At 39.8% G+C, this 18,797-nt stretch overlaps 1 protein-coding gene across 1 annotated transcript in view; it reads left to right on the forward strand.

Annotated features, from left to right (window-relative positions):
* Positions 1-1,058: 1,058 nt before the first annotated feature.
* The window catches only part of ly75 (lymphocyte antigen 75), a 29,957-nt gene continuing 12,218 nt past the window's right edge, over positions 1,059-18,797 (forward strand). Inside the window, exons 1-15 of the mRNA XM_034220937.1 lie at positions 1,059-1,337; positions 2,630-2,995; positions 4,150-4,323; positions 4,451-4,612; positions 5,727-5,846; positions 6,500-6,640; positions 7,462-7,659; positions 8,142-8,302; positions 8,892-8,996; positions 10,363-10,451; positions 10,534-10,703; positions 14,499-14,710; positions 15,305-15,447; positions 17,272-17,350; positions 17,807-17,878. Coding sequence (XP_034076828.1) covers positions 1,241-1,337; positions 2,630-2,995; positions 4,150-4,323; positions 4,451-4,612; positions 5,727-5,846; positions 6,500-6,640; positions 7,462-7,659; positions 8,142-8,302; positions 8,892-8,996; positions 10,363-10,451; positions 10,534-10,703; positions 14,499-14,710; positions 15,305-15,447; positions 17,272-17,350; positions 17,807-17,878 — 2,289 coding nt within the window. The 5' untranslated portion in view covers positions 1,059-1,240. The remainder of the gene's footprint in view (positions 1,338-2,629; positions 2,996-4,149; positions 4,324-4,450; positions 4,613-5,726; positions 5,847-6,499; positions 6,641-7,461; positions 7,660-8,141; positions 8,303-8,891; positions 8,997-10,362; positions 10,452-10,533; positions 10,704-14,498; positions 14,711-15,304; positions 15,448-17,271; positions 17,351-17,806; positions 17,879-18,797) is intronic.

Below are 18,797 nucleotides of genomic sequence, written 5' to 3' on the forward strand. Positions count from 1 at the left end.
ATCCTTGGTGTTCCAATACCCTCGTAGCACATTGTTGCCCTGAGGCAACAAACCAACCCCTGGTTGAGGGGTGAGGGGGGGTCACATTTTATAATTTATATAATATCAGGGACCCCTAAGCTCCTAAAACACATGGTGAAACATTTGTTTCCTCCCAAAATAAAAAGTCATGCCATCGAGGGTTTGTCCTGAGTTTTACTTTGACCCTCATGTTGTTTTGATGTAGTATTTAAGATATTCTATTATATTCCAAGAAGGGACAGTGATACATAATAAAAGCCTACACATGGTAAAACTAAAATGCTAGAATTTACCAAAATGACATTTGTTTGAGGGCCCTTGGCCAAGGTTTAACAAAAGGCTTCCTAAAGTACTCCATAGTAAAACCTAAACTTGGCATGTCGTTTAAAATGCTTATTTGAATACGTCATTATTGGCTTAAACAGTAGAAGTCCAAATTAATAATTTTGACATTATATCTGATTTGAATAATAATAATAAATGTTATTTGTAAAGCACCTTTCATTGCTAAAAGCAATCCAAACGTGCTACAAGGTGCATTAAATACATACTTAAAAACACAAGTTTAATATTAGTTTGATTTGTATCTACTAACTCAAAATCATTTGACCCAGTAAGTTGCAATTTTGCCTTAACATCTAACTTATATTTTTGGAGGTAATGCCTCATAATTAACTGACATTTTGAGTGGCCTAACTGTGTTTCTGCAACCATAAGATTGATTAGGTAAGTTGTTAATATGGAGCAGTATCTGAAGTTTCTTACTTAGGCTACTGTCATAATTTACAAATTTACATTTGTTTTTCTTTATTTTTGTTTTTTTTCTTGGAAGCCAGATCATTTACAGAAGACCTATACCAATACCCCTGCTTTTGATAACTAAGTGAATACATGATGCAGTATAATAACAATTGTAATCTAAAACAAATAAACATCATAACAATCATTTTTAAATCTCTCACTCATTATGACTTGTTCATTTTATTTTGTAGGTTTAACCGGAAGTGTATGTTCCTCGTGCCGGGTACAGCTTCACGGCGGGGTCGGAGCGGGACTCCGGAGTCCGGATAACACAGCTGACAGTTGGTAGAACTGGGCTAGGTTAGTTGTCTGAACACTTTCACACTGTAGTTCATTTATCGATCGTCCTATATTCCCAGTTCAACACTCCGAGAGGGCAGATTCTTTATGAATCTAACAAAGAGACTCTGCCGTCACCATGCTGAACACATCCACACTTTGCCTTTGTTTGTTGACTGTGTTGGGAACTGTTTTCTTGGGAACTTGCTCATCGGAGGCTAACCTTAAAGGTTTCGGTAAGTAACGTTACCTACCTCACCCTACTCCGACATTTTGCTTTCATTTCGTGTGTCCTTTTTCTTAATTGCAAAGCCGTTTCTACCTCTCAGTTTTTCGGCTCTGCGTGATATTTTAAGTTCGTCCACAGAAGCGCGATAATGAGTCCGAGGACAATAGCGTCAAACCTGCCGCAGCCACACGGCACACACAAAACACAGCATTTAGTTCAGGACTTGATTAGAAGTTTGAATTTGTTCCCATCCCCCAGTTAGTTTTAAGCTTGGTCATGTTTTGACAGGTCTAGCAAATTGCATACTCATCCCTCCCTCCCCATAGTAGCTCTGTGGGAGTCATGTGTAGTCTATCATGTCGGCTGAGATACAGTTTCCAGTGTGTCTTTATGCTCCATATTGAGCTGTTATAACCCATATTCACCCAGGTTATTATATGGCCCTATTTACGGTTAATTGTTTTATTGATTCAAGTGACTTTGGATTACCCAAGCAAACGATGTTTTTTATTTTCATTTTCGTTTTTACGCGTCGTATAATAATATATCTGATACAAATATACAGAGGGTGGGTGTATGTGGCGCAACTGTAAAGCTTCCTTTTGCTTTTTGTTTCATCTGAACTGCTCACTGCATGTTTAAATGTGAGGTAAAACAGATTTAATGAAAACAACTACACCTAAATATGTAGGTTATCTGTATATTACATTCCAAATTGGAATTGGCCTTAAAACATGACCTTCAAGTGTGAGTTTTTAATATGTTTAAGTCAATTATTTCCACTGTTTTAGTTAAATCCTCAGATTGATGGGCAGTTTCTCCATAGAGTTTACTTTGTTGACAAACGCAGGCCAGCCATCATTGTCAACCTGCAGACATTTCCTTAGGGTGGCTCTAACATGTATTTTATTTTATGATGTCCACCAACTTCTATTACAAATAATCTTTATAATCTCTTTGGCAAGACAATCTCTTCCAAATTTAAAGGAAGTAAAAGACCATAATGGGAAATAAGAAAATTGCCATTAGTTGTGTGGTCTCCCCTCTTTACTGCTAAATGTTCTAAAATCCTCCTAAAATAAATTATTTCAATATACTTAATTGTAGCTGCTGTAAGTATTTAGAGTTTTTTTGAATTTGTATTATGGATCTCAGTATGTGATTGTGTCCTGATGGCCTTACACGATCACAATAATGCACCGATCACTATAGACTTGAAAACCAATCTGCATCTTCATGGTAACAAAATCTGTCTGATTTCAAACTGTAATGTTCTCAATTTATTTCCCATCACCGCAGACGAGGATGCTTTCTCCATCCAGCACTCAGACGGCTGTCTGGACACAGTTGCTTTGACACAATTGAGTCTCGCCTCCTGTGACCCAAAGAGCAAGTCCCAGCGCTGGAAGTGGGGTTCAGGTCATCGGCTGTTCCACTTAGACTCGTCCCTCTGCTTAGCGTTCCACGTGAGCTCCAAGTCGCTGTACCTGGCCGACTGTGGCTCCAACATCCTGCTGTGGTGGCGCTGCCTGGATGGGGCTGTTTACACCGTTTATCAGATGGGCCTGGCGGTCAGCGGTGGGATAGTGGTAGCCAAACGGGACGCTAATGACAGTTGGGTAAGGGGAGGATCCCAGGACAACATCTGCCAGAAGCCGTACCGTGGTGAGTGCTGGTTATTTTGTCCCATCTGAGAGAGAAGATACTTACAGACTATAGATCTGCCTAAGTGCTTCTTGCTGTCCATAATGGAGCTCTGACTGAGTTATCATCTGAGAGGTGAAAGATGTGTTGAAGGCAGTTTGTGTTGAATGTGAAACTCCATTATATTTTATCAGAATCCACTTCCTCATATGAACCTTGTGATATGTTACAGCTTTTACTGACTGGTTGAGCTTTTACTGACTGGTTGAGTCACATCAAACAGGCTCTTGTGCATTTTAATTAGCGTTCCTTTCAATTTGTACTACTTTATGCTCGGTAACAAGAATTTGACACACCCATTGTGTTTCAAATTCTAGGTTAAGGAACACGAATTCTTCTGAAACCGAAGTGATTCTGTGTTTGAATTTTTGGGGAATTTCTTTTGCAGTGCTTTATAATATAAATATACAGAGGGTGGGTGTATGTGGCGCAACTGTAAAGCTTCCTTTTGCTTTTGTTTCATCTGAACTGCTCACTGCATGTTTTAAATGTGAGATAAAACAGATTTAATGAAAACAACTACACCTAAATATGTAGGTTATCTGTATATTACATTCCAAATGATCATACAGGTAACGTTTGAGGGGTAATCATTTTATATTTTTGAAAACTGCATATTTTTACTATCAATGGTAGTTAACTGACTTTGATAGAATTGCTGAATTTTAAGTGACAGCTATAATAATATAAAAATAATTGCATCTTTATATTGCTAATTCTTTGTCAATAAATATCGTTTTTTGTTAAAATATTAAAGCTGATAAAAGAACTGAAAAAAACTCACGCGCAGATTTCTTTGTTTTTGAAAATATCACTTACAGTATTTAGATGTACACTAATTTCCGAGGACCCAGAATATGAGTATGATTATAAGTGGTGCATGTTCTTTATAACTAAACCTTAATACTGTAAGGGAAATTGACTAGCATGACGATGCATGAAAGAGACGATTCTCATTTCCTATTATTAGAACTCGGTGTGTGCAACAAGACACAAAGCTTCCCCTTAACACACTGTCCTGACATGTTTTAGTTTTTTCTTAGAAATTACACCCATACCAGAAGCTAGAAACTAGTGGTTGACTTTGCTCTTTGCTCCCCTCTCTCTCTGTGCAGTTGTCCACACCACCGATGGGAACTCTGCCGGCTCTCCCTGTGTCTTCCCCTTCAGACACAACGGCAGCTGGCATCACAGCTGCCTCCCAGATGCAGATTCCCCCGGACTGTCCTGGTGTGCAACCTCACCGGACTATGACCTCCAAAAAAAGAGGGGACACTGTCTAATACCTGGCATGTTTTTTATATATATATATATATTTCACAATTGTTGGCCTTTTTACTAGACATTGACTATAGAGAAAGTCAACAGTACTTAGATCTTCACATTGACACCCTCACTGTCTCTTTGACCCTGCAGAGACGGGTTGCCAGACCTTGTTTGCCGGACCGGAAGGGGATTCCTGCTATGAGTTTGTTTCCAGTGTGGCAGTGAGCTGGCATGAGGCTCTGGATTCATGTCGCAGTCAAGGAGCTGATCTGCTCAGTGTGTCTGAGCCCAATGACCTCCACTCCAAGACCCGTAAGAGTGATACGCTGCTCAGTGCTTCTTCTTCACCTTCATCATCTTTTCTTTGTCCACTTACAAGCTGAACAAATTCAGAAACTCAAAATAGTCAAAGCAATTGGCTCGTAATGAAACGCTCTGATATGAGAGGAATGCTTCCCCACAGATTTTGTAAAAATTATAAAAGATAACCTCCAAGCTGTCTGGGCTACAAACTACCTTACCCTTGGTGGTTTAAAAAAAAAAAAAAAATCCTATCTTATATATCTACTGGCCTCGATATGTCGAAGATGAGACATTATATTTATGGTTTCATTGATATTGTTTCATTTTGAAGGCAACCCCTCCCCCATCTGTTTGTCTATTTTAGGAAACAAAACAGAAAGAGTCAAATAGATCTACATATTTTATATTCAAACAAAACAGGTTCAAGATTAGCAATGATATGAGTTATAAAATGTATTGTTATTATTGCTAAATATCAAATTATCTCAGTGAATAGTCTTTCATTACAGTATTTCTTTACAGTACATCATGTTTTCCAAAAATAAGGTTAAATCTCTTTACCCACGTGTTTGTGTGACTTGAGTTTTCTTTTCTCTTTTGTCTTCTGTTCACTGTCTCACTCATCTGCTGAGAACAATTTAGATCGGTTGAATGTTTTAAACAGTGTTGTAGGCTGAAGGATACATTTGAATCATTAGTCATGTAGACTGTACTAGCTGTTTCTTTTGTTTAAGATCATCCAACATATCTCATGTTCTTAAGATAAAGCCCTTAACTGTTTAGAGAGCAGCAGCAGTTGGAAGCAGCATGCTCCATTTCCATTTTGCTGTTGACTTGTTTAAGGAAGTTGAAAACCACATGAAAGTTAATCCACAGCCGAACTAGTTCCCTTTATCAGGCTGTCTATCCTGAAGCTACATTTAACTCTGTGCAACCAAGTTTATTGAAACATCCATCAACAAGTGTTAGTTTTATGTTCTTGTTTGGCTTGTTAGCTGTATGTACTTTTCTCCTCAACAATCATCAGACCGCATGGTCTTCATGATTCATTTTGTCGAAGTAGACTAATCATTGTTTATGTAAAAATGTCTTTCCCTTTGTGCTGTGTGGTTGCATTGTGCAGTTTTGGAAGGCCTCGACAGAATGCCTGAGAGGATGTGGATCGGCTTGCACCAGTTAGACACGTCTCACGGCTGGCAGTGGTCCGATGGTTCCCCTCTCTCCACCCTGCGCTGGGAAACAGGTGAAGCTGGAAATGTCTATTTTTCTCTCTAAATAAATGTCATGTAACCACAGCGATCTAAGATGTACAAAATGAATAAAGAACGGATATAAAGGTCAACAGTCCTGCAAACAAGAACAGATGTAGCAACTTAACTTGTGGATATTACACCCTGCATTGTGTTGTGATGTGCTGCTGCCGATGTCCTTCTATAAACTGGGACTTGGTGTCAGTCAGAGAAACAAAGGGGCCTGTGTTGTAAAGCAGCTCGTTGTGCCTGGTTTTTGGGCGCAGTGTGGCATTGGGATTGTTACTGTTGCTGAATAACTCATTAATAGTACTGAATGGAAGGCTTTATAGGCCCTCTAGCTATTGTAATATGTTAGTGTTTTCTTGTCAAAGGGAAGATGTTGTTCTTACACTGCAGTGTGAACCTGAAGGCTACGGTAGCCAGCTGGTCTTCTGCTGATACGAGCACATTGTGGTTGAAACTTACAACGTGTCAGTTTCTCAACAAGCAGCACTGTTTGGGACCGTTATTGTGACATTTAGTCTTTTTTAATTCCACATCTCTTTGTGAAACACTTTTGTTTAAAAAAGCAAGATACCCAGATGTAAATGCAACTCCTGGGATTTTATTTGTATTCATTGTGTGTGTGACTGTGTTTTCACAGGAATGCCGTACCTCCCCATCATTCGTGAGTATGACTGCGGAGTCCTGAACTCTAAACAGAACTACGAATCTGAGTCGTGCAACCAACAACTACCATACATCTGCAAGAAGAGTTTCAACGCCTCTGGAACGGAAACCACAGGTGAGTAAGCTGCCACCCGCACTCTCTGTCTCTTCTGAATCATATAAGTATTATTAGGAGTCTACAATCATGCTAGTTGCTCTTTAAGGCTGTACTAAATGCATGCTGATAATGCTAATGTTGATATGTTAGGCAGATGTTATGTTCACCACCTTAGTAACACAAAGTGCAGCTGTTGTCCTGTTTGTGTTTTTATCATGTTCTGTTGCCTATTAACGTTTTAAAACAAAAAAAATGTTTAACAAATTGTACGGTGTCCTTGGGTGTCATGAAAGGCGCCTAAAAATAAAATGTATTATTATTATGTCTGTTTTTTCCTCGCAATCTGTCCAATAGTTCAATACAAATGTAATTCAAAGCCATAAAATGTCAACTTCATGAACCATCCAATAGTTATTTGAGTATTATACTGTCCAATACAACAGGGCCACTGTGTCAGATGCAGAAGTTCCATGCAGCTTGTAGCTATAATTCATCCAACATCACCAAAGTGGGTTTGTCCCCACATTCCCTGGAAGGTTAAGGGCAAAATTGATATGAATACTTTAGGCAATGCTGTTGTTTTGCTTCTCCTTTTTATTTTGTAATTGCGGGTGGCAATCAGCATATCAGGTGCAAAAAGCCTCCTGTATTTTTGCTCACTTTATATAGTGTCAGTGCTGCATTTTCTCTCTTTTAAATTCCATTATGTGCCAGTGACCGCATTTTTGCAATAGCTCTGTGACTCTTTTGTCTCCTTTGATCCAAATTTGTGATTTCTGGAGACAACATCGACCTGACTTCCCCTAACAGCCTCTATCTGTCTCGCTCCCTCTCTACAGGCTCTTTTGATTACAGTGAAACAGAGTGTGCAGAAGGTTGGGTCCCGTGGAATGGCTGGTGTTACAAGTTATTAAAGGATAACCCTCACAACTTTGCCGATGCCCAGATGCACTGCAACCACACAGAGGGGGGAGGCTCTCTGGCCAGCTTTCACTCAATTGACAGCAAAGAGATGATCAGCACTAATTTCAACGCAGGTACATTTAAACAAAATTCTCTATGGTTGGCTTTACACCCACGGCCCTATCAGAAACGTCGCTATCAGAAGCCATGCCCGATGTGTTTTGGAAGTAATATGGTCTTTATTTACATTAGCAAGCATCGCTAACACTCAGAGCTAACGCTGTACTGGAGAAAGTATGTGTAAAAATTATGCGGGTTTACTCGCCTTGTGGTAAACCCGTGAGAGTAAAAGCATTTGAGTTCCATACTGTTCCAGAAATAATCCTTGATGTGGTTTTGAACATGATTTTAGCTTTTTTTCAATTATGGACCCAGAATCAGCACTTTAGTAACAGGGCTGAAATAGAGGGGTATGAGGCATGGCTAGAATGGGTGATCTGTTTGGTATTTTGAGTAAAACACTTCATATACATGTTTTTTTATATATCTGAGACCTATAATACATGCCCAAAAATAGTATAATAGGAGACCTTTAATGTTGCTATGTTTGCATCAGGTGGCCAGATGTTGGATGTGTGGATCGGTCTGGTCGGTTCCGGCATGAACCCCACTGTGTTTAAGTGGATTGACCTGGCCCCCGTCACATTCACATACTGGGACCAGAACCAACCAACCCAGCCCACTGTGGATACCAGCTGTGTCTTCTACTCTGGACAGGTGTGTGTGTGTGTGTGTGTGTGTGTGTGTGTGTGTGTGGTGTGTGGTGGTGGTGGGTGTGTGTGGTTGTTGTGTGTGGTGTGTGTGTGTGTGTGTGTGTGTTGTGTGTGTGTGTGTGTGTGTGTGTGTGTGTGTGTGTGTGTGTGTGTGTGTGGTGTGTGTGTGTGTGTGTGTGTGTGTGTGTGTGTGTGTGTGTGTGTGTGTGTGTGTGTGTGTGTGTGTGTGTGTGTGTGTGTGTGTGTGTGTGTGTGTGTGTGTGTGTGTGTGTGTGGTGTGTGTGTGTGTGTGGTGTGTGTGTGTGTGTGGTGTGTGTGTGTGTGTGTGTGGTGTGTGTGTGTGTGTGTGTGTGTGTGTGTGTGTGTGTGTGTGTGTGTGCGTGTGATCAGGTTGTGCGTGTGATCAGGTTGTGCGTGTGTGTGTGAGATCAGGCTGTGCGTGCGTGTGATCAGGCTGTGTGTGTGATCAGGGCTGTGTGTGTGTGTGATCAGGCTGTGTGTGCGTGCGATCAGGCTGTGCGTGTATGTGATCAGGCTGTGCAAGTTTGTTTGTATAAGGCCTGCAACATGAAATGAGTGTCCGTGCTCCACAGGCTCATGGTTGGCGGGTCGGGGACTGCACACAGAGTCTACCTTTTATGTGTCAGAAGAAAGGGAAGTTCAACGAATCAGCGAAACAGGCCGCATGTCCCGAGGATGTGAGTATTGTCTAAATCAGTGATTCTCAAATGGGGGTACGCGGACCCCTAGGGGTACTGCAGGGTACGTGAGATTAAAAAAAAAAGGTTAATTAAAAAAAATACCATGCATGATTACAAAAATAATCTTAGTACAATAAGTGAAATAGAAAACACAATTGTATATAAAATATTTCTAGAACCACCAAGGGGGTCCTCATATAAACATGTCAAATGTGTGTATTGTATTTTATAGTTTTTCGTAATATATATAATTTTGTTCATTGGTTTGTTAAACATATATTACTTCAATTGAAAAACTCCTTGGAAAAATCGTTATGTATGTGTTCTTTTTTTGTTCATGCACAAAGATGAAAAAATCCTTAGTTTGTTGTAACTCATGCATGAAGGAGTTAATAAATCACACACTGATGGAACATCACTATATTGTAATTATGTATATAGGCTTTTTCTATCAAAAATGTTCGGGGTCGGTCAGGGGGTACTCGGCTGAGAAAATGTTTAAAAGGGGGTACATTACTGAAAAAAGTTTGAGAAGCACTGCTCTAAATGACTTGATGTCCCAAGAGAAGCCTGCTCTGTTTTTATGTAAATTGTTTTTGCTTGAAGGTAAATCTTTTGTTCATTTATATTGGGGGTGTTGCAGTATTTTTTTTTATGGTAAAAAAAAATGAAATATTGATATCATAATACTATCACATATACAGGTATAACATGTAAATCAACCAGCACTCCTGAAAACATAGGTAACAGACATGATCATAGTAATAGATGTATCCCTCGCTAAAATTCTATAAATTAAGTGTAATTAATTTGCCAAAAAGAGACAAACAGATATAAAAAAAAAGTTAAAAGTAAAACATTTAACTGATTGCCTTCTATTTTTTCTCTTGTTTTGTAAAGATATAGCAATAATATTGTTATCTTGGCCACGATAATGCTTTGAGGAAAATCTGATATCTGGACAGCCCTAATTCATATCCATGATGTTTGCAAGTGATATCTTTACTTCCACACATGAACATCTTGCAATTTAGGTGCAAATAATAATGAAGTCATGGAAAAGAATGGTGTGGCCATCCACAAGTTTATTTTAAGGATTACTTGCTGTCATTATGATATGACAAATGGTCTGTTTTTGAGTTATAAAGAGGCTATAGATAAATCTTGGCTGTATCAGCAGCTATTGCCTGAACGTAAAGAATGTGTTAAAGCGAAAACAAAACTATCATGGTTGACTATTGATCTTAATTATTACAGTCCCACCACCAGGACTGGATGTGAATAAGAACTTGTACTTTGCATGAAAATGTCGTGCTTGTAAATTAAATGTAGCTGAAGTCTTATTCCTGTCACCTGTCCCCAGGGTTGGAGTAGACACGGAAACTCCTGTTATCAAGTGAACACCAAACAGGTGTCTTTCAAAGATCGCTGCAACGTCACTATAAACAACAGGTAAGAGTTCAGCTGGTAACTCTACTGCCTGATCAAAAATGTATTTATTTCCAGTATTCTCATGTTTGTCTTCTCTTTCCAGGTTTGAGCAGGCCTTTATCAGCCGTCTACTTGGAGAGCACATCACCAAGGGTCCTCTGTTTTTCTGGATTGGGCTGCAGGACATTAAGAACTCAGGAGAGTACCAGTGGATGGGTCAGAACGGGTCCTCGGGGGTCGTCACATACACCAACTGGGGCTGGTTCGAACCAGGTTGGTAAAACTCGCTTATGCTTCTCTTGGTACATACTACATACATAGCACAAGACTGGAGGACAAGCCCTGGTTTAACAGAATAATGTTTCTTTTATTTATTCAACAGAATGTATTAATTGAAACTTAAAGGGTTTAGGCTTTATCACCAGCACTTACAATAGTTTGGCTTAGTTGAAGCAAATATTCCTGCATTATTCTTGTTGTTGTGAGTTTTTATTTTGTTTATTGCACTTATTGTAAATCACTTTGGATAAAAGCGTCAGCTACATTTAAATGTTTAATCAACAGAGGAATTTTTCATCTGCCTGCCCCCTCTCTCACCTTGACATTACACACAGAAGCTTTCCTCCATATTATCCTGCATATAGACATAATATTACTAAGTGTCGCTTTTGAGAGTCACATCAAATGTAACTTCTCACATTAGTGATTGCATAGTGAATCAAGTTGAAAACAAAGCAGATAAAGACAGAGTTAATTCTGGGTGTGTGAGACTCATGGCTAATGATATTATTATGTGCTGCATTTCAATTTGGAGCTCTCAAAAATATGGAGGTTCAGATTTACTCATACAATAAAAACCTTTTATCATTCTCTTTTTCACGTGCAGTATATTAACTGTAGGTATGTGAATGTCTGCTGACGCTCTAAAGCAGGGGTCTGCAACCTTTTTGATATGAAGTGCCATTACAAAAAAAAATTGTTATTAGCGTGCCGACGATCGTGAATTATCAACGGGGGGGGGGGTGAGGAGCTCGACGCTCGTGAACTGTCAACAGGAGGGCGGGGGAGCCTCGTTGCGGGGAACCAGTCTGTGGACCTGTCAGCGCAACTTACATGATGCCGAATTTAACAAACACATTTAAATAATTGGTTTAAACATAATAAGCATAATAATAAGGACGATCGTCCGTTCTGTGATTATCCAGGACACACATGTTATGATATTAGGGTCATGCAGAGTGAGATGAGATCGCTGTCCCTTTAAGAGAGAGATGTGTGTGTGTGTGTGTGGGTGGGTGGGTGTGGTAGAGCGAGAGTGTGTATGTTTCTGGAAGTGAAACGAGGCAGCAGAAAAACAGGTCTGTGATGTTTTTGTGAAACAGAACAACTAAATAAATGCAACGGCCTCCCAAGAAGAGCTCGCCTCTCTCTAGTCATTTAAGCTAAAGTGGGTTATTGAACCTGAAGCTTGTTGCTTCTCCCCTGGGAGACGGTCTGGGAGCCGACAGGTATGAAGTGTGACTTGTGCCAAAGAACAGATAACTATGAGGTGTGACTTGTGCCAAAGAACAGATACCTATGAGGTGTGACTTGTGCCAAAGAACAGATAACTATGAGGTGTGACTTGTGCCAAAGAACAGATAACTATGAGGTGTGACTTGTGCCAAAGAACAGATAACTATGAGGTGTGACTTGTGCCAAAGAACAGATAACTATGAGGTGTGACTTATGCCAAAGAACGAACTCACTGAGCTCACTAACGTGTCGATCGCCGTGACTATGCCGCGAGAGAAGTATGTTTTGCCGGTTTCTGGTCACTGTTGGCTTTTGTTGGCTTTTGTTGGCTTTTGGTTCCTATTTCGAATGTTGTAAATAGTTTTTTTTTTACATTTTGTTATTATCTGTTATAATATATAAAGTTATTTTTATTGCATAAAATTCAAGATGTTCTCTATCTCTCTTTGCTTGATATACTGAAACATAACACCCATACACTACACACATTACTGATTAAACTGATATCACAATTTAGTTACTTAAATAAATATACTGTAATTGGAAAATAATCATCTGTGGTGTCCTTGTGTTGTCCGTCCTTGTAGGTAATTCAGTAATGGTGTGTGTGTAACACAGAAATAATACATCATTGGATAGTGTTTCTCAAATGAAAATAAGGAAATAACGTTATGTATCAAGAGTCAGTGCGAGTTATTACTTTACTTTGCATTCTTCAAAAATACACAGACATTGCACTACATCGTGTCACGTCTTTGTACAGCCTTTCTCAGCAGTAGAGTGCAATGTGTTGGTGAACCTTTGTTTCCTCCTGACAGCTCACTTAAAGGTATACTCAATTCAATTAGCATGACCTCAGTTACATATAGTATTGCCAAAGCTCTGTATAGTTGCAACATCTATACAAAATATAAATATACAATATATATATATATATGTATATATATTAGGGCTGTCAGTCGATTAAAATAGTTAATCGCGATTAATCGCAAATTAATCGCACATTTTTGATCTGTTCTAAATGTACCTTAGAGGAATATTTTTCAAGTTTTTAATACTCTTATCAACATATGAGTGGACAAATATGCTTTTTGCTAATGTTTATTATCATTTGAACAATGACAAATATTCTCATGAATATTAAACACAACAACCTCTGAACCAATATTCGCCTCAATTCAACCTGGAACCTCTCGTGTGTGTGTGTGTGTGTGTGTGTGTGTGTGTGTGTGTGTGTGTGTGTGTGTGTGTGTGTGTGTGTGTGTGTGGTGTGTGTGTGTGTGTGTGTGTGTGTGTGTGTGTGTGTGTGTGTGTGTGTGTGTGTGTGTGTGTGTGTGTGTGTGTGTGTGTGTGTGTGTGTGTGTGTGTGTGTGTGTGTGTGTGTGTGTGTGTGTGTGTGTGTGTGTGTGTGTGTGTGTGTGTGTGTGTGTGTGTGTGTGTGTGTGTGTGTGTGTGTGTGTGTGTGTGTGTGTTGGAGAAAAAAATACACATGCGTTAAAATAATTAGGGGCGTTAATTTTTTTTGCGTTAACACGTTATTAACGCGTTAACTTGACAGCCCTAATATATATATATATACTCCCCCTTGTGGCCAAAGGCGGACACAACTCTTGTCTTCAGATGTATGCTTGAGTGCAGCAAAATGTAGCACAGTGACTAAACATAAAACAATACATATTTAAATATATATTCTTGTCTGTGGTTGTTTTTGCGTTCAGGGCATACAAGGGGTGTAACATTATTTTAATACCAAAACTATATTGAAATAGAGTCTCGCTTGAACAGCAACTGCGTAGCTGTAACATTACTGGGTTATTTGGTCAAAGTAACTTCAGACGCAGACGGGTGGCGACGAGAGTGTCACGTTACTTCTCTCGCGGCATAGTCACGGCGATCGACACGTTAGTGAGCTCAGTGAGTTCGTTCTTTGGCACAAGTCACACCTCATAGCAAAGTTCAACACACAGATGGCCAGTCTGCCCCTGTGTAGCATGTTATTTCGATGAGAGACGAGCAGATCGCCACTGGGCTTTCAACTAAATACACAGCCACGCAAAAACTGCGGCATTTGTACAGCTCCTTATGGGTACAGCAATTTGTGAAGTGCTTTCCTCTGTGGTGAAACGATCAGCACTGCACCACGGAGGGAAGCGGCAGAAAGTCACCTGGAGATAAAGGGAGCGGGGCTGCGATGCGTGCATGGCTTCCTTCTGCAGGTAACGGGGGGACGCGCTCTGGCGGCGGTCTCGTTCAGGATCCGAAAATAAAATTTAAATATTTTGCACACTTATTCCTAGTGTGCCTCTGGTTACGGTGCCGCGTGCCAATGGTGGCACGCGTGCCAGGGGTTGCCGACCCCTGCTCTAAAGGTTAACTTGCATCAGGACAACAGGCCCACAATTGAATGAGCTAAAATATGCATTATTTAGAAATCTTAATCTAGCAGTCAAGTGCTTTGATGGTATATTTTCAAAAATACATGCAATTCATATGGTCAGGAATGAACTATATTAGCAATATTACACACTTGATTTAACTTTCTGTGTAATTCAGATCGGCATGGAGGCTGTGCAGTGATTTCAACTGAAAAACCGCTGGGCAAGTGGAGGTCGATGAACTGTACCAACTTTAAAGCCGGCAGCATCTGTAGAAGAGACCTCAGTCCTCCTCCAGCACCAGAACCAGAACCAGAGCCAGAACCAAACCCCAATGCAACGTGTGCTAATGGATGGGTCTCCACACGAAACAGCAAACACTGCTACAAGGTGTGTGTACTGTCACAGTTCATGTGTGTTCACGCAAACATTTTATGCATCAATATCTGTTTAAAGATTTGCTGATGTGCAAAAAAAGGTTGTGTTAAGCCTTGTGATAAAATCCCTCAAGTGATGTAATTTGAGTCAGTGTTGTTTTAAAATGTACAAAGTAAGTAATCCTGCTCCTGTCTCTGCTCAAGGCTAGCAGCTCGAGGCAACATTAGCTGCTACTAGCACAATTCACCTTGGGGTTGCCTTGTGGGTAATGTAGTCAGCAGGTTATGACAAGACAGAAGAAGACTATATTTCTGACTCTAATGTTTCTAAATCTATTATCATGTGTTCATTGGGAACAGATTGTTGTATTCAGTTTACCATAAAGTCGTATATAAAGTACATTTTGAGTATGTTCTGCTTTTTCATTGGACAAATCACAACAATTATCTGTCTTGTGTTTTTCCCATGGTTTTCTTATCGTAAACATTGTAACTACACTCTAAATCACAGGAGCGGATCGTTCAATTGGCTTTTTTTACAATCCGGTCTGTCACTTTACTGGCACTGTTTTAGCAGCTGTTGTAAATATTTGTTTCACCTTGTCAGGTGTTTCATGAGGAGAGGCTGAGCAGGAAGCGCTCCTGGGAGGAGGCTCACAGGTTCTGTGAGGCCCTGGGAGCCCACCTGCCCAGCTTCACAAACAACGACGAGATGAGGGCCCTGCACAGCATCATGAGGCACAGCATCAGGTATACACATACTCCAGGGGCCTATACTACGAAGCTGGTTCAACCTAACCTGGATATGTTTGAGTTAGCCGGTTGGCCTAATCCAAAACATACGCGCTCTCGCTAAACGGTCCTACGACGCTGGTTATCAAGTGGATCGCTCAAGCCAGCCGTGTCCTATCTAGTTAGGTGCGCGTTCACATGAAAGGGGTGGTATTTGGAGCATTCGACCAATCACAAACATGGAGAAGCGTACTGACAGCTCAGCGTCATACTTCCTGAATGAAAAGTCAACTATAATATTAGACATATGAAGAAGTTAAACTTTAAACATCCATGACTTAAACACTTTATCCAGGATAAAAGCCACATAGTTGCACCTGCAAGGTGAATACAGCTGGCAAAAGAAAAAGTGTTTGAATGCGTACATTAACAGGTTTATGATATCACTGCCCCGTCTAAAACACGATCTGACTTTAATTACATTTGTCTCGAGTGTTTCATCAACTTAATGTGTTGCTTAAAATAATACTTCTGCATACAGTATGTGACACTGTGAGTGTTGCACGGCCAGATACGGCTCAGCTGACTCAGATAAGGAGATATATGATACATTACGAAGTGATATGCCGCGGACTGTACTTAATGTTACTCTGATCCGGTTACTTATGTTGTGGCATATATTTAAGTAAGCTTTCTTAACGCTAATGTTATAATAGTCAGATTGCTCTGAAGATGGAGGTGATATTCTATTAATGTTCACGTTCACACAGTCGGTGATTTTTGCCGGCCGTCTTTCCTGCGACGGCAGCTTTTCTGTATTTCCTTTGTCCTGTAATATGACTTGATCGCTTTAAACTCCGCACACTGAGCTCTGATTGGTCAGCAGGCAGTGCTTTCACTGAGTTGAGCTCTTAGCCTGCAACCTAACCTGGTCCCGACCAGGTTAGCCGCTAAGCATAAGTTACCATGGAGATCTAGCCTGCTAAAAAGAGAACCAGCTTCGTAGGACCGGAAAGCCGGAGTTTTCCCTGAATTTAGCCGGCTAAGCGAAAATCCTGCTTCGTAGTATACCCCCCTGGATTCAAGCACTATTAGCATTTATTTTTCCTTGTTTGTTTTTGGACATAAACACATACAAAGTCATTGTTGCTTTAATTTGGCTTCAACTTTTATACACACTTCATGAAAAAAAAACTGGAAAAGGACATCCCTACCAGTGACTTAAGTTACCAGTAAGATAATAATAATAATACACTGTATTTGTATAGCAGCTTTCATGCACAAAGCAGCCCAAAGTGCTTTACAGAAAACATAACAACAATATTAAAATAAATACAGAACAAGATAAAACATCAACAGTGATCCTAATGAAATTCCTGTGAATTGAAGCTGACAAGAAATACAAATATGTTAAAATAAAATTAAAATGTAAGTTAAAAGCAAAACAGAAAAAATACAGTAAAACATGGACTATGATACTAGTGAGAATTGAAAGTTAACCCAAATTAAAAGCCATATTAAAAAGATAGGTTTTTAATTAGCTTTTAACCATTTCAAGGGAGTTGGCTGTTCTAAGATCCACGGGTAAGATGAATGCTAAACATGCGATGTGTCTTCATAAGCGCATACCGCAGAGCTAAACCTCCTCTCATTGTTGGCATAAACATTTTACACTTCACTTGAATGTTAGAAAAAACACATACCATCTCCTGGATCAAATGTCACACTTGTTCAGTGGTGTCTCAAAATAAATGCCAACATCCCTTTTAAAAATGTTAGTGCTCTAAAGGATGTTTTATTACCTTGCGTGTTAATAATAATTGGTTTGCTCTGGTGTTGCAGTGATAATAGGTACTTCTGGGTTGGGCTGAACAGGAGGAACCCGAATGATCGCTCCTGGCAGTGGAGCGACGGCAAGCCTGTGAGTGTAAACCCAACCCTGAACGCCTCCCTTTTCTTTTCTTTTTACATCTTATGGCATACAAACGGGAAAGAAAAAGCTAAGACAAGCCCAGACAAATTAAAAATTAAAATGTGGTCAATGAGTCACTTTGGTATCATTTGTAGAGTTGAAGAGAAGCAGCCAAGCAGGGGAGTTGTTGCCATTCCAGTCTGTGTCTGTTTCTTTTTTGTATCGTCCTGTCAGATCAGTTTGTGTCAATATGTTTAGCCTGCCTAAAACTTTAAGAGAATATTATTATATATTTACAATATTATATTGTTGGTATGTCAAACAAATACATTCTGTGCTGGATTAAACAACTTTCAAAAGTCATAGTGTATAATGTTGGAGCTCAAACTGCACATTTGTTAATCTTAAAGCACATTGCTGATTTACATTTATATTCATTGCACTGTATAAATGTTTTCACAACAGGTATCTATGGATGTTTTACAACGAGATTTCCATGAGGATGATGCATACAGTCGGGACTGCACTGCATTCAAGGTGGGCTGCAAAGATAAAGGAGACTTTCAAGGGGACGTATTATGAAAAACATATTTTCACTTATCCACCCACGGCTTATGTTTTTCTTATCTTATATTTTTGCATGTGTTTTGTTATGATATAGTAATATCTGAGGCCTGTACTACGAAGCTGGTTCAACCTAACCTGGATATGTTTGAGTTAGCCGGTTGGCCTAATCCAAAACATACGCGCTCTCGCTAAACTGTACTACGACGCGGGTTATCAAGTGGATCGCTCAAGCCAGCCGTGTCCTATCTAGTTAGGTGCGCGTTCACATGAAAGGGGTGGTATTTGGAGCATTCGACCAATCACAAACATGGAGAAGCGTACTGACAGCGCAGCGTCATATTCCTGAATGAAAAGTCAACTATAATATTAGACATATGAAGAAGTTAAACTTTAAACATCCATGTCTTAAACACTCTATTCATGATAAAAGCCACATTGCACCTGCAAGGTGAATACAGCTGGTAACAGAACAAGTGTTTGAATGCGTACATTAACAGGTTTATGATATCACTGCCCCGTCTAAAACACGATCTGACTTTAATTACATTTGACTCGAGTGTTTCGTCAACTTAATGTGTTGCTTAAAATAATACTTCTGCATACAGTCTGTGACACTGTGAGTGTTGCACGGCCAGATACGGCTCAACTGACTCAGATAAGGAAACATATGATAGCCTACATTATGAAGTGATATGCAACGGACTGTAGGCTATTTAATGTTACTTTGATCCGGTTACTTATGTTGTGGCAGATATTTAAGTAAGCTTTCTTAACGCTAATGTTATAATAGTCAGATTGCTCTGAAGATGGAGGTGATATTCTATTAATGTTCACGTTCACACAGTCGGTGATTTTTGCCGGCCGTCTTTCCTGCGACGGCAGCTTTTCT

Source organism: Gymnodraco acuticeps, unplaced genomic scaffold (genome assembly GCF_902827175.1).
Source record: "Gymnodraco acuticeps unplaced genomic scaffold, fGymAcu1.1, whole genome shotgun sequence".
Classification (NCBI taxonomy): Eukaryota; Metazoa; Chordata; class Actinopteri; order Perciformes; family Bathydraconidae; genus Gymnodraco; species Gymnodraco acuticeps.